General features: G+C 41.9%; 1 protein-coding gene across 1 annotated transcript in view; it reads left to right on the top strand.

Moving 5' to 3' along the window:
• The window catches only part of pkp3b (plakophilin 3b), a 51,699-nt gene that overhangs the window by 18,826 nt on the left and 18,543 nt on the right, over positions 1 to 14,330 (top strand). The window contains exons 3-8 of the mRNA XM_038270829.1: positions 2,513 to 2,595; positions 5,034 to 5,635; positions 8,756 to 8,879; positions 11,912 to 12,116; positions 12,191 to 12,350; positions 13,709 to 13,817. Coding sequence (XP_038126757.1) covers positions 2,513 to 2,595; positions 5,034 to 5,635; positions 8,756 to 8,879; positions 11,912 to 12,116; positions 12,191 to 12,350; positions 13,709 to 13,817 — 1,283 coding nt within the window. The remainder of the gene's footprint in view (positions 1 to 2,512; positions 2,596 to 5,033; positions 5,636 to 8,755; positions 8,880 to 11,911; positions 12,117 to 12,190; positions 12,351 to 13,708; positions 13,818 to 14,330) is intronic.

Here is a 14,330-nt window from a genome sequence, read left to right on the forward strand (position 1 = left end):
CCTTCCTATAGAATCTCTCAGATCGTGTTTATTTTTCTATTCCAGTTCATTTCTATCGGTCTTCCATAGCTGTATGTTCTGTTATCTCTGTGGTTTGGTGACGGTTCCTCCACTAATCTTGCATGAGGTGATGCTAATGTTCAGGCATGCAGCCCAGGGCTCCTCCCAGCAGCATTTCCTCCTTCCTTCCTTCCTTCCTTCCTTCCTTCCTTCCTTCCTTCCTTCCTTCCTTCCTTCCTTCCTTCCTTCCTTCCTTCCTTCCTTCCTTCCTTCCTTCCTTCCTTCCTTCCTTCCTTCCTTCCTTCCTTCCTTCCTTCCTTCCTTCCTTCCTTCCTTCCTTCCTTCCTTCCTTCCTTCCTTCCTTCCTTCCTTCCTTCCTTCCTTCCTTCCTTCCAGGCAGCAGGCTGTGTGTAGGTTTATGTTTTCTCATGGTCTTTGCCACAGTCCAAACTATCCTCTGTGTTGTTTCTTCATGCGGTTCCTATGAGCTGCATGAAAAAGTGTCTTGCGGTCTGCATCCAGCCTGACATGATGTCATCTCTTACTGTATATAGATCAGAACACGGAGTGGGTGATGATGATGAACATGCAAGCAGTGAGGCGGCGTAGATAACTCTGATCAATCTCATCTGCTCCCTCTGACAGAAATTGGATTCCTTTGTGTTGAAGAAGATGTCCCCCCTTCGTGCCCCTGGGGACATTCCTGTTCCCCTGCAGGTGCTGCTCACTGGTTCCTGTTTTAAGCTGAGCTTTCAGTAGCTATTCTTCCAGCTCCATGAGCAGAGGACTGAGGGTTTCTCAAGTTTTCTACTCTGTTGTTCAGGCTTCTTTTAAAACGAGCCTTTGACAACTAACCAGCTACAGAGTGGGATGATTTGCTCCTCACTTTCCGTTTTTGTTTTGTTTTCTAGTGTCTTATAGTGTTTACACATTAAGGCCAATTTATGCTTCTGATGCATAGCCTCTGCAACCGTCAAATCTGTCTTTGTGCGCGACCACACCCCCTGCCTAGAGGTTCTGCAACCGTCTTCACGCACTTCAAAAAAATCCTTACTTCGCATCAGAAGGTCGCAAACCAGCGCAAACCTCAAGCGGAAGTGCGCAGACAAAAAGTAGCTGTGATTGGTCCTTGGTATGTCTTTCCGGCTGTCTGTGTGGTTGTCCTTCTTGATTTGGTGCCGGGGAGCGCCATTTTTGAAAACAGAGGAAGAACTACAGCAAAATGTTAATCTGCCTTTTTGGGAACTCCGTTAACAGAACCTGTTCCTCTTCGATGTCTAGCAACTCTAGATCCATCTCTGTGACCGTGACATCTTGCAGACGCGCCATTGTTGTTTTGGAAGATAAACATTCCCGCCGGGCACCGCCAAAGTTCTCATGACGATCCGCTAAATTTCTCATAAGTTCTCGAATAGGCTTCCCCTTTGGCTGGAAACTGCTGTGCGTCCCTAGAAATTCCAGAGCGACGGTGAGGAAGCATACCAGCAAAAGTTGTTTTTGACCAGACCCAAGCGACATTTGATGTGTGCGGTTGCAGAAATCTAATCCGCCCTTTACATTGTCACAAGTACAGAGCAACGAAATTAACTCTGCATTAAACCCATCCTCTTGGGCTAGTGTTGTGCCGATGCCAATTTTTGACCCCGACACCGATACCATATACCTGGCTGTGCAGTATTGGCCGATACCGATACCATGTGTTTGAAATTGATGTGTGTGTGTGTATATATGAAGAACTGGATACTACTTGGATGTAAAATAATTGCCATCATGGGTTTGTCAAGCTGCTGCCTACCTTTGTGAAGCAGGAAAAAGACTAATACAAAGTGAATCCAGTACAACTTTTTATTGCCTACCTGGAATGGGTGACAATAGTTGAATAAACTTTTGGCTCTCAAATGGTATCAGTGCCTATTTGTTGGTACTGGACTTCCATCTTCCAGGTCCCTGAGTGAAGCTCTAGTATCAGCTCATACACTCCACTGGATCCCCCCATAAAGCTCAGCAGACCACCTCGGCAACCAGCAGTCTACAGACTGACCATCTTCATCTATCTCCACTCTACCACCAGTTTCAGGCCCTATTCTTTATTCCTGTTCATGCATATCTAGCAAAATGAAGCGCTATGTTTCCTGCCGAGGTCTGAGCGCCAAAGACTAAGTAAATGTATCAATACATTTCTTCTAATTTTCTTTTCTCTCTGAGTGAGTTTTTAAGATTGAACCATTATATGCTCTAAATAGATACAATTATATACTAAATATTAATTATATTTTGCACTAAATTGCTCTATGAATAAATTTGAACGAAAATGTTTGAACTCAGTCATGTTTTCACGTTGGGGGAGTTCAATTCAAGAAGGTTCTTTTCCAGCAACAAAAAGAAAGAAAGAAATCTTAGTTGTTTAATAAAATCCAGGTTTTCCTGAAAAAATGTTTGACAGTATTTTCCATGTGATAGCTGGTGGCATATTTAAAAACCTCAAATGTTTTTTTTTCTCTCCTCTCTGTAGAATACAGTCCTCCTGACATGAGAAGTTACTCTCAGGCCTTCAGCTCCAGGTCCATGATCAACACACCAAGTCGCCCCATGGCTGTGAGTACAAAGTGTTCAATAAATAAAATGTCAGACACCATAAGTCTGCAAAAAATAAATTAATTAAAGGAAAGTGAAAAAAAAATGAACTGAAAAGTATTTTTGAAAAAAAACAAACAATTGAACCAGAAAAAACATTTTTAAGCTGGAAAATGATTTAAAAATGAAATGAATGAAACTGAAAAGAAATTTTAAATCTGAAAAAAAAAAAATCTGATTTGAAATAAACTTCTTGTCCGATTTAAGTTGTTTCGTTTGCCCGGCTGTATGTTTCCTGGAAGGGGCTGCCTGTGGAGCTGGTTGACGTTTCTGCTTCTGTCTCCTTGAACCCCAGTCAGCCTCAGCAGATGGCCGCTCACACTGAGCCTGGTTCTGCTGGAGGTTTCTTCCTGTTAAAAGGGAGTTTTTCCTCTCCACTGTCGCTACAAGCATGCTTAGCGTGAGGGATTGCTGAACAGTCAACAACTAAATGCAAGCAAAGATCGTTATCCAGGAGCAACAGGTCAATGACTGGATGAAATCAACTGGTTTTCCTTGGAAAACTGAACCAATATGACTTTATTGTCTCTTTGAAGCGCCTTGAGATGACTTTATTGTGAATCGACACGTTATTATAGAAATATATTTAATTAAATTTCAAACTCCTGGCTGCTCCATGTGGGGGCGGGTCTTAGATGACGTGGTATCATCTTACATCAGTGGAGCTGATGTAAGATGAAGGTCCTGAAAGGCTGTTTTCTACTTCTACACTTCATGCAGAAATGAGATTCAGTTTATTTCTATAGCACCAATTCACAGCACATGTCATCTCAAGGCACTTTACAGTTCACTAGGTCATCCAGTCAAACTGATTCAAAGTTTTCTATCTAAGGAAAACCAGTTGATTGCGTCGACTCATTGACTCAAAGGCAATCCCTCACACTATGCATGCTTGTAGCGACAGTGGAGAGGAAAAACTCCCTTTTAATAGGAAGAAACCTCCAGCAGAACCAGACTCGGTGTGAGCGGCCATCTGCTGAGGCCGACTGGGGTTCAAGGAGACAGAAGCAGAGATATACAGTATAGTCTACTTAGTTTAAAAAATAAAGACTTAAATGTATAGTTCAAAGTGAAATACAAATAACAAAAGTTATTTAAGGCCACCCCAAGAGACCAATGGCAACTATAGTTCACCCCCAGCACCCCTCATATCCATGTTTTCTATATATTCCATAAAAGGAACCAAAATATTTGGGAATGGCGATAATTTCCCTATTATAATGAAAGTAATCTTTAGCATTGACAAGGTTGTGGAAATTTCTATAACCCAATGAATGAATTTTGGTTTTAATGGTACTCTTTTGACTCTTTTTGCAAGTAATAGACATAAATCTATGGCAGCAATAATTTTTCTGGACATGATTTCTCTTTGGGTATAATCCTAGGAAAAAACAATTTAGGATTAAATATTAATTTTATCCCTAATGTAGTGTCTTGTTTAATCTCCTTCCAGAATTGTACTACTTTCTTGCATTTCCAGATACAATGAAGAAATTTACCTTTCTCTTTCCTGCATCTATTACACAGGTCTGGAATGGCTCCATTGTACTTGTTAAGCTTTTCTGGTGTCACATAAGCTCTCATTAGCCAATTATATTGCAGTACTTTGAGGCGTGTTTTAGTAGTTTGTGCTTCAGCTTACGCCTTCTCCCAGTCCTCTGAAGATACATTTTCCTGTAAATCCTCCCTCCAGGCATTGAGCTTCTGCAAAGAAGACTCATAGGGACCCCTTCCCCAATATGTTGTAAAGTTTGGAGATGATTCCTTTTCCAAAGCAATCTTTCTTCATTTCAGTTTCAAAGTGGAGAGCGGGGGGATGAATTCACATTAATGAGAGGATCTAATAACATTTCTCACCTGTAGATATTTAACCTGTCCTTCAACTCTTCAAATGAAATCCAGACCCCCTTCTCTGAATGCACAAGATATGCTTTTTTCCCCCCAAACCTGTCGCTGTGGTTCAGGCTGAGTGATGTGGGCAGCCGTCATGGTGAGTCAGACTCACAGCTGTCCTCTCCACCCGCGTCGCTCAGTCCAGTGGTGTTTAGGATAATAGGTGGACTCAGCAGAGTCTCTGTGAAACTCCTTGCAAACGTTTTTTCCTCATACATACTCCTGTGAAACAATGAGCGGTTATTGTGTTGGAGTTTCCTGCCGTTACTCAGAGGTTCAGCAGAAGCAGTAGAACACGCTGCTTTGAACAATCTAAAGGCAGAGGCGACCTATAAACAGGATGTTGGACTCTGGCCCGTCTAACAATGCAGAAACCTCGGTGTGTTTCCTGCTGATCAGTAACCAGAGCTAAACATGCTGCTATGCTTCAGCTTCCTTACTGAGCCATGATGGGATTTCTGTTGTGCAGAGAAATCACCTTTCCTCTCCGTTCACTAACCCTGCAGGTACCTTCTCATGCCTCTGGGATCTCCTCCCACTCTGCTGTGGACAGCAGCTCAAAGGTGAGGCATAAAGAAACCAGCAGCACGCAGAGCAGCTTCCACAGCACGCAGATGCAGAGCAGAAGTCACCGCTCTAAGTCCCTGTGCCAGGAGGACCAAAGAGCCTTACCCCTTCCAGGTTCGGTCCACCAGGAGACCTTCTCTGTACCGCTATCTGTGCCGCCACCTGGAACCCTCAGGCGCAGCCTTAGCGGGGTCCTGGCCCAGGAGAGAGGCCAATGGCAGGACGAGGAGCTGCCCCTCCAGTACACCTATAAAGGCCCGTCTCATCGCATGATCAACCGGATCACCAACCGACAGCAGTACTACCAGCAGCAAAGCTCTGGGTTCGGGCAGGACGCCATGGTGGCCAACGGCAGAGGTCTCTACGGCAACGCCGACAGCGGGGGGGCACAGTGGCAACACCAGGCGAGCAGGACCAGCCATGCGTCCGCTCAGTACGCCACGCTCCATCGGGCCGCATCGCTGCGCTCCCTGAGGAGCGTCGGGAAGGGGGCAGACATCGCGGACGCCGCCTCCATTCACAGCAACGACCCGCTGGCAGAGTGAGACAAACTATTCATTCTTCTTCTGCTCCAAGCTGTTTGAAAACTAACTTCCTCAAAACTTTATGTTTATATGACAGTCGTTACTCTGTAAAAAACAATTAGCTATCATTACTTAAAAAAAAAGCATGTACTGTACAGTAGTAGCCATTCAAAATGTCCCCACTTTCCTTAATGGGCCCTGTACGGAATATTAGGGCCACTGAAAAAAAAAAAAGTTAGAATTTTGACTTTAATCTCTGAATTCTGACTTTTTTCTCATATTATACTGAAATAAAATAAAAAATCAGTTAACTTTTTTTTATTTTTCAGTGACCCTAATGCTCTTCCGTAGCCATTGGCTGATCCCCAACAATTCCTTTTTAAACATCAATCTTTGTGCTAAAATATTTGTTCAGTCATGATTTGTGAAGAGAAGCATCATCTCCTGGTCAGACCCTGTAATTCAGTGAAAGGATGGAGTCAGAGTAAAAAAAAAGCACATCCAGGAGAAGGATGGAGTCCCTCCAGTGGCTGGAGGTTTGCTGCCATTCGGCTGGCATTTGACAGGGAAGGGCCATATTGAATTGCTGCTACTGTAACAAGACTGCCAGTTACAACAAAGCAACAAACTCCGGATAGTTTTAGAAGCGACACGGTGAAGCTCAATGTTTGCTGAGGCCTTTAGAGACACATTTATCCTGATCAGGCAAAGACAGTCATTTGTTTTAACCAATTAAGCAAAGCAGGGTTTTTTTTTAAAGCTGGACATGAGCAGATACAGTAGCAGCCATTCAAAATGGCCCTTCCCAGTCAGATGCCAGTCGAATGACAGCTTACTTACCTCCAACTTCCAGCCACTGACCTTCTCCTGGGCGTGCATATTTTTTTTACTCTGACTCCACCCTTTCACTGAATCACAGGGTCTGACCAGGAGATGAAGCTTCTCTTTAGATCTTAATGTCCACAAATCATGACACAAAGAACAAAGATAGTACAAAGATAGATGTAAATATCCACCTCATTTTGGGAAATTGTCGCCTATCTTACATACCCAAATGGAAAAGCAAATACCTTAGGAACTATAAGCCCAAATTACAGGTGCAATACATTATTTGAAAGCTAAAACCTTCTAGTTTCTGAATATATACATGAAAATTGGGTGAGTAAAACACAGCCCAAGCTGCATCAGTTCAAACATAACTCAAATTTGGGTTTTTTTATTCTGAAAATAATCGGTCGTTTTTTGAACAGCAGTAATAAAGACATGCTTGCTTGTTGTGGCTGCTTTGCCATGGTACATTTTGAAATGCTGCTATATCTTTGTTAATTGTGCTCTGGTGTTCACTGTGTCCATAAAATGAACTAGGTGGTTGAATTGTGGAGAATCTAAGCTTTTCAACGATGTCTAACTTGTCTATTGGTAAACATTTTGCTGGTGTAATTTTCATGCCTTCTGAGTTATTAGCTGTAAACGTGTCGACGGTGACTCGGTAGGTTTTGCTAGGTTAAATACAGGGGTATTTATATAGCGCCAATTCACAACACCCATCATCTCAAAGCACTTTACAGACAGTTAAACCAGATCATACATTCAGATTGTAGTTTTCTATCTAAAGAAATCCAGTTGATTGCATCAACTCATTGACTCGAAAGCAATCCCTCACACTAAGCATGCTTACAGTGACAGTGGAGAGGAAAACAGCCAGACAGATGAGCTCCGAGCCAGCTCCAGTGTAAGAGGATGAAAGAGAGCATCCTCTGTTCGTCCCTCAGACACTTAGTAGAAAGATTCACATGAAAAGTTAGCTATAAACAGAGCTTGAAAAGTGCTCACATTCTTTATTTAAGTTAAAGAAAAGAAGAAAATAAAACTTGTTAAGTACTGAATGAACCTCTTTACTTCAATCAAAGTGAAAAGGTACAGTTTTTACAGGTAATCTAAGCAGATTTTGCCTTAAAGGTACCAAAACAGATTATTTCACTTTTATTTTAATTTATATGTTAAAATTCTATATGTCACCACTGCATGCATACAATCCAAAACACTTCTGAGTGAGTTTTAGTGTGAAACCTCCAGCGTTGTTGCAAAAAAAATAAAAAATTAAAAACTGGAAGAAACTTGGAAGGAGCAAGAAGATGTTTGATTCCAGGCAGGATAAAACTGGAGTGGCTCTGGGAAAACTGTCTGCCTGCTGGAGTTCACTCAAGCGAAAGATGAAGCTCAGGAAGCGTCCTGATGACGCTTTGAAGTTTATAGACACACAAGGACATGTCCTAGCTAATAGTGCTACTGGTGTTAGCAATGCTTTAAGCTCTATTGACTGAGCTGTTGGCTTTCAACAACACCTTAAAAAAGAATTGTACAGTAGGGAACCAGCCAAGGAAAGTGGGGAAACTTTAAATGGCTACTACTGTAATGTAATTATGAATAACACAAAAAGTTTGTTTGACAGGTGATTGACGGACAGCGTCAAGTCAGTTATTACTCAAAAGCTAAGTCCTCGTTGTCCCAACTTTTCTAGCCAGATTAAAGTGCATTCTGTCTGCAAACAGATCAACTATGGCTAAATCAGGGGTCTTCGATGTTTTCCAGACCAAGGACCCCCAAACTGATGGCGAGATGGAGCGGGGACCCCCTAATTGTATTTATTGTATGAAATTGTGTTATATCAAACTGGTCCTACAGTCACTCTATTACAGATGGAGTAATGTAATGAAAGTAATTTCTCCCTGGGATTATTAAAGTATTTCTGATTCTGATTCCTGGTTGATGGGACAGGTGTTGAGAATGAAATGGTGCCCAGCTTGAAAGAGCTCCTGTGTGTCGCTGAATGTGTGCATTGATGAATGAAATACATCTTCTGCCTCCATTTATCTGATTACTACAGTGTGTTGAATTCATGTTAATGTTTATTTAAAGACATTTCAATTAGTGGAAAAAAATGCAGGGGGGAATATACAAAAAAAAAGTCTAATCAACCAAAACTTTCGGGACCCCCATGCAGTACCTCCCTGGACCCCTAGGGGTCGTGGACCCCCTGTTAAAGGCCTCCAGTTCAAAGGGTTGCTGCCTTATAAATTCATATTTAATAAATCTGCATTCTTCTGTTCTTTACTCTGTTTTATTGTTTCCTTTAGGATGCAGAGTATCGACATGCCCACCGCTGTCAGATATCTCTCTGAGTCAAATACCTCTCTGCAAGTTTTGGGATCTGCTTATATACAGCACCAGTGTTACCACAGCAACGATGCCAAGAACCAGGTATGTGGTTGAGTCTGACGGCCCTGGGTTATGTCTGGTTGTTCTACTGGATACAGATACTCACAGCTTTCTCTACTTTTGAACTCTCTCTGTGTCGCATTAAAGGCTATTTATACTCCCGCACCTGTTATTTCCCGCCACAACGCAAGAGGGACAATTATAAACTAGCTAGGATTGTGGGTGTCCGTGTGTAAGTTTGACGAGCTTGTTCGCTGTTTACCACCCCTCATTCAATGCCGGATGACACACAGTTCACCCGTGAGTGTTCCTGAAAGATTGGCCGTGTCAAGGTTTGGCTGCGGTTTTTGAGGACCCAAATGCAGAGGCGAGGAGGCAGAGATGAGCTCTTGTAGTTTTAATTGAGTTCTTAAAGGCAACAGAGGCAGGAATCCAAAAATAAAAATGTAAAACAAACCAGAACCTTGGAGACATCAGGGAAAACATGCACAAGGAGCCAGGGAAAGACAGGGAACCAGCACTGAGGAACTGCACAGGGAGAGTATATCTGGGAGACCGAACAAAGACAGGACTAATGAGCTAATTGGGAGCAGGTGTGAACAGGGGAGTCTAGAAGGGAGCTAGGGAAAAAAGAAGACCAACACAAGAAAGCAACAAAGAAAAACCTAAGGACTTAAGTACATCCAGAAAACACAACAAAATAAGAATTAAACCAATGAAACTAGAAAACATGGATCAAAGTAAAACTGAATACTCAAAAGAAAACTTAACAGAACAAAGAACGTGACAAGCCATGGCGCTGCGTGTTTTGGCTTCGGGTGGTGTAGAACAGATGTAGAATTGACCAATCAGAGGCCGCCTGTCTGTGGCACGGTCTGCGGTCACCTACAGTTTTGGACAGGTGCACCATGGTGTCTGCGGGTGGGGGCTGTATCTGCGGGAACTATGACACACGCAGACAAACTGGTTTCTCAGCATAAACCAGCCTTTATTCCATTGGTGACCTTAGCGACTATGCGGGAAATGACAGTAACACCTGGAGGGTTGATTTGGGAGAAACGGACCCCCAGCTCTTAATCCATAATGAACACCCTGTTCACGCATCAGGATGAACAGGGTGTTTATATGGCCACATGTCTTTGACACTCAGGTGATTACATAATCACCACCACCTGATTAGCAATGTCTTTAGTGGGGACATTATCAGACGGCGTGATAAATATTTGAGGATCTCCTGGACATGACTACCAACCCTACCCTGGTTGAGGCAGAGAAGGGATGCTTGACTTGTTCATCACCCAGGCTAAGGTGACTGATCACCTTAAAAAACTCCACGGTGGATTTATATAATCAGGAAGAGTTGGTCTGATTTCTGTCTTTATCACTGCATTATATCTGACGGAGAGAGAGAGAGAGAAATGGATGAACACAGAAGATAAACAGTAACTCCTAGAAGTCTGCTTCCAAACAAAGGAAAGTAACAAAACAAAAGAAAATGCAAAAAGAAAACAAAAGTCAATGAAAATAAACATCAAAATGACTTTAAGAGCAGCGGGTATCCCTTAGATATCCGCGTGTGGAAGGAAAAAAACGATGGTGATTACACAATGGTGTTCAGAGTGGTAGGCTCTCTTTCATTCTCTGACATGGGAGCTGGTTCGGTGCTGTTTTCCTCTCCACTGTCGCTACAAGCATGCTTGGTGTGAGGGAATGTTGAAGAGTCGATGAGTCGATTTAATCAACTGGTTTTCCTTAGAAAGAAAACTTTGAACAAAATTTAACTGTATGATCTGATCTGAATTACATAAATGTAGCTGCAGCTTAATATTTAGTATTTAGTTCCTCGAGCACCTGGAACCAAACTCCTGTGGTATGTATGCATGGCCATGCTCAGAATAAAAGGATGCAATATAAGGAATTTCATAAAGAGACATATGTTTCTAGATCGATTTTTCTTGAGACTTTTTACTTTATCTTCTACAAATATTAACATAAAGAGGAAAACTCATTCTTTCTTTTCATGAAAGTTTATTTAATAAAATATTGTTTGGTTAAAATAGCAACAGATTTTCCTTTAGCAGATATTTCACAAAAATAATAACTTTATTGTTGTTTGTTATTAAAACTGACTAAATAAACCAAATATTTTGTTACATATAACTACGCTCAGACGTATGTATAAGTTAACAAAACAGAAACCTATTACCTCAATGATCAGATATGTAGAGCTATCATTAATAGACAGTGTGTGTCACCCTAAAAAATGTCAGACTATTTGCCAGTTTTAACTGCAAAGTAGTTTCTATATTTAGTGTATCTGTTAACTATTTCTGTGATTAATAATCGGATAGACGACGATTCCTTAATTAAGACTTTTTATGAAATTAAACAGGTCAAACTAAAACTTTTCCACTTGAGGAGTTCTGGGTAGAGCAGATTGACAGATGAAAAAAAAATGTTTTTTAATCTTATTACAAAATGTTTATATATTTTTTTACAAGTTGTTTAGTAACTGCTCTAAGTAGGTTGCTCTGTCAGCTAAAGGCACGATTTACAGCCTCTATACGCCATTTAACGATAAATCCATTACTAAATTAGTTGACAATTATTTAGATAATCGATTAATCCGATTAAATGTTTTAGCCCTAATTTAGTGTAATCCAGGATGGGATTTTCTTTAATGACATCCTCAAAAGTCTGGTTTTTTCAACCAGCATTACTTTAGCAGCCATTCAAAACGGCCCTTCCCACCCATAACTGCATCATTTCACTGAATTACAGGGTCTGACCAGAAAATGCTGCTTCTCTTTAGACCTTAACGTCCACAAATAATGACACAAAGAATATTTTAGTACAAAGATTGATGTTTAAAAAAGGAATTGTAGGGGACCAGCCAAGGCCCATAAGGACCGTTTAAGGGCCCATCAAATTCAAGGGCTTCTACTGTAGGTTTAGAGAGCACCAGGACTGTTTCTATTGGCTGTAGCTTTGGTTACAGGAACACTGATGTCAGCAAATTAAAAAAAGAGCGATGAAAGCGAAGATTCTTTAAGCGCTAACTGTCTGTCTTCCAGGTTCGTGTTCTCGGTGGCGTTCCATCGCTGGTGCGCCTCTTCTCCAGCAACAGCATAGAGGTGCAGCGTTACGCTACAGCAGCGACGAGGAATCTCATTTATGAGAATGCTGAGAACAAGGTGGCTCTCATAGAAGCCGGCGGACTGGCGTCTCTGGTGAACATCCTGAACCAACATGATGAGGAGCTTTGGAAGACCATTACAGGTAGGGAAGGAGTGTATCTGCACTGGAGTATTGATAGGAAACGGTGACCTGATCAAGGCTGTGTTGGTCGTTAGGCGTCCTTTGGAATCTGTCCTCCAGAGACAACCTGAAGGAAAAGCTGGCCGTGGAAGTACTCCCACTTTTAACTGAGAAGGTTCTGGTTCCACTGTGCAAGAGTATCCCGCTGAACCCGTCCGTGAGGGAGATCTTCAACAACACCACGGGCTGCCTGAGGTGAGAGCGAGACGGAAACCCCTGCACTTACCATATTTTCTGGAACAAAGAATGCACTATAAGCCATGCCTATTAAAGTTTTTGAAAAAAAAAAACTGGAAACGTACATATTTTAATCTGCTCCAGGCTATAAGCCGCTGATATCTACTGAACTGTCTCCCACCAAACATGTAGGGGGCGCTCTACACATAGCCTCTGAAGTAGAGACGAAGAAGAATAGAGTTGCCTTTTGTATCTCTGCTTCTGTCTCCTTGAACCCCAGTCGGCTTCAGCAGATGGCCACTCACATTGAGCCTGGTTCTGCTGGAGGTTTCTTCCTGTTAACAGGGAGTTTTTCCTCTCCACTGTCGCTACAAGCCTGCATAGTGTGAGGGATTGCGTGCGAGTCGATGAGTCGATGCAATCAACTGGTTTTCCTTAGATAGAAAACAGTTCCAAAGCTGTGAGGCTTTGAACCTTTGGTGTCACCAGCATTTCTGAGTTGTTAGTTGTAAAACGCTTTAATAACAGGCATCAGTGACCAGGGTGGATTTTAAGAGGTAAAAGCAAAACTGAGTATTTATGAGCTGTGTGGCCTTTGGTCAGAAACCCGGCCATATGTGAAGCCCGCCCTTCACCACATGCTCTTACGAAAATTTATTTTGTGGGAAGGGATTTGTGTTTATTTTCGGATGGCCATTTATCAAATACAAGAACTGTGAAACCTCATTTTCTACTGTTGGTCTTATGTGTAAACAAAGGTCTGAAGTGTGTGACTAAAAAAATAAAAACTCAACCCTAAAAAGAAAACTAAAATCCTACATGTCAGGAGGGATACCTGGCTGGCACCCCCATAATAATTATAAACAAATACTGGTGAAGATTCTCAGTCATCCAGGTTATAGTAATTCCAAAAAAGTAAAAAAAAAACAACCCACTGGACTTCGTTTCAATTTTCTAAGACGTTTACTTCCCTTCCAGGACGTTTTTCAATCCAAATTGTCAGAAATAGCATTGAGTTCAAGGCTTTATAGTGTTCCCAAAACAAAGCCTTGTTTTGGCTTAGACAACATCAAACTTCCTGTTCAATTTGCATGTTTTTATTAAGCCAAAACAAGACTTTGTTTTTGGTCCACTCTATAAAGCCTCAAACTCAACGCTATTTCTGTTATTTTTAATTGAAAATGCTTCCCTCTGTCTTTAAAAATGGCAACAAAGTACAGTGGATTTTTTTTTTTTTTTACTTTTTTGGAATAATAAACAAATCCACTTATAAGCTAAACTAGAAAACCTAGTAAAACCAACTTTAATTGAAATGTTCATCTCTCCTGGGTATAAATGTGTCTCATTGCGTGTTTACCTTGTGTCTGTGTATTCAGGAACCTGAGCTCAGTAAACGAGAGAACGAGGCGGAAGATGAGACAAACGCAGGGTCTGCTGGACTCCCTGGTCTGCTACATCCAGCAGGAGGAAATAGGAGACGACAAGGTAATGCTGATCTGCCCTAACTGGGTGTAAATAATGCAGCATAGCAACGCCGGTCTGGTTTCAGAACCCGCTGGTCACAGACTCCTTAAAACATCCAACCAGACACCTCACAGTTTAGACCCAGCAGAATGACGACATGTGATCGATTTGATTAGAAAAGAAGAACAATCTCATTACTGGCAGCCGGTTTCAATTCAATTAAATTTATTTCTATAGCACCAGTTCACAACACACGTCATCTCAAGGAACTTTACAGTTCACCAGATCATCCAGTCAAATTGATTCAGTGTTCTATCAAAGGAAAACCAGTTGATTGCATCGACTCATTGACTCGAAGGCAATCCCTCACACTAAGCATGTTGGTAGCGACAGTGGGGAGGAAAAACTCCCTTTTAACAGGAAGGAACTTCCAGCAGAACCAGACTCAGTGTGAGCGGCCATCTGCCGAGGCCGACTGGGGTTCAAGGAGACAGAAGCAGCGATAGAGAAAGCCAACTGTAAAAGGCGGCCCCG

This window comes from Cyprinodon tularosa, unplaced genomic scaffold, assembly GCF_016077235.1.
Source record: "Cyprinodon tularosa strain WSP-4 unplaced genomic scaffold, ASM1607723v1 ctg78, whole genome shotgun sequence".
NCBI classification, from domain to species: domain Eukaryota; kingdom Metazoa; phylum Chordata; class Actinopteri; order Cyprinodontiformes; family Cyprinodontidae; genus Cyprinodon; species Cyprinodon tularosa.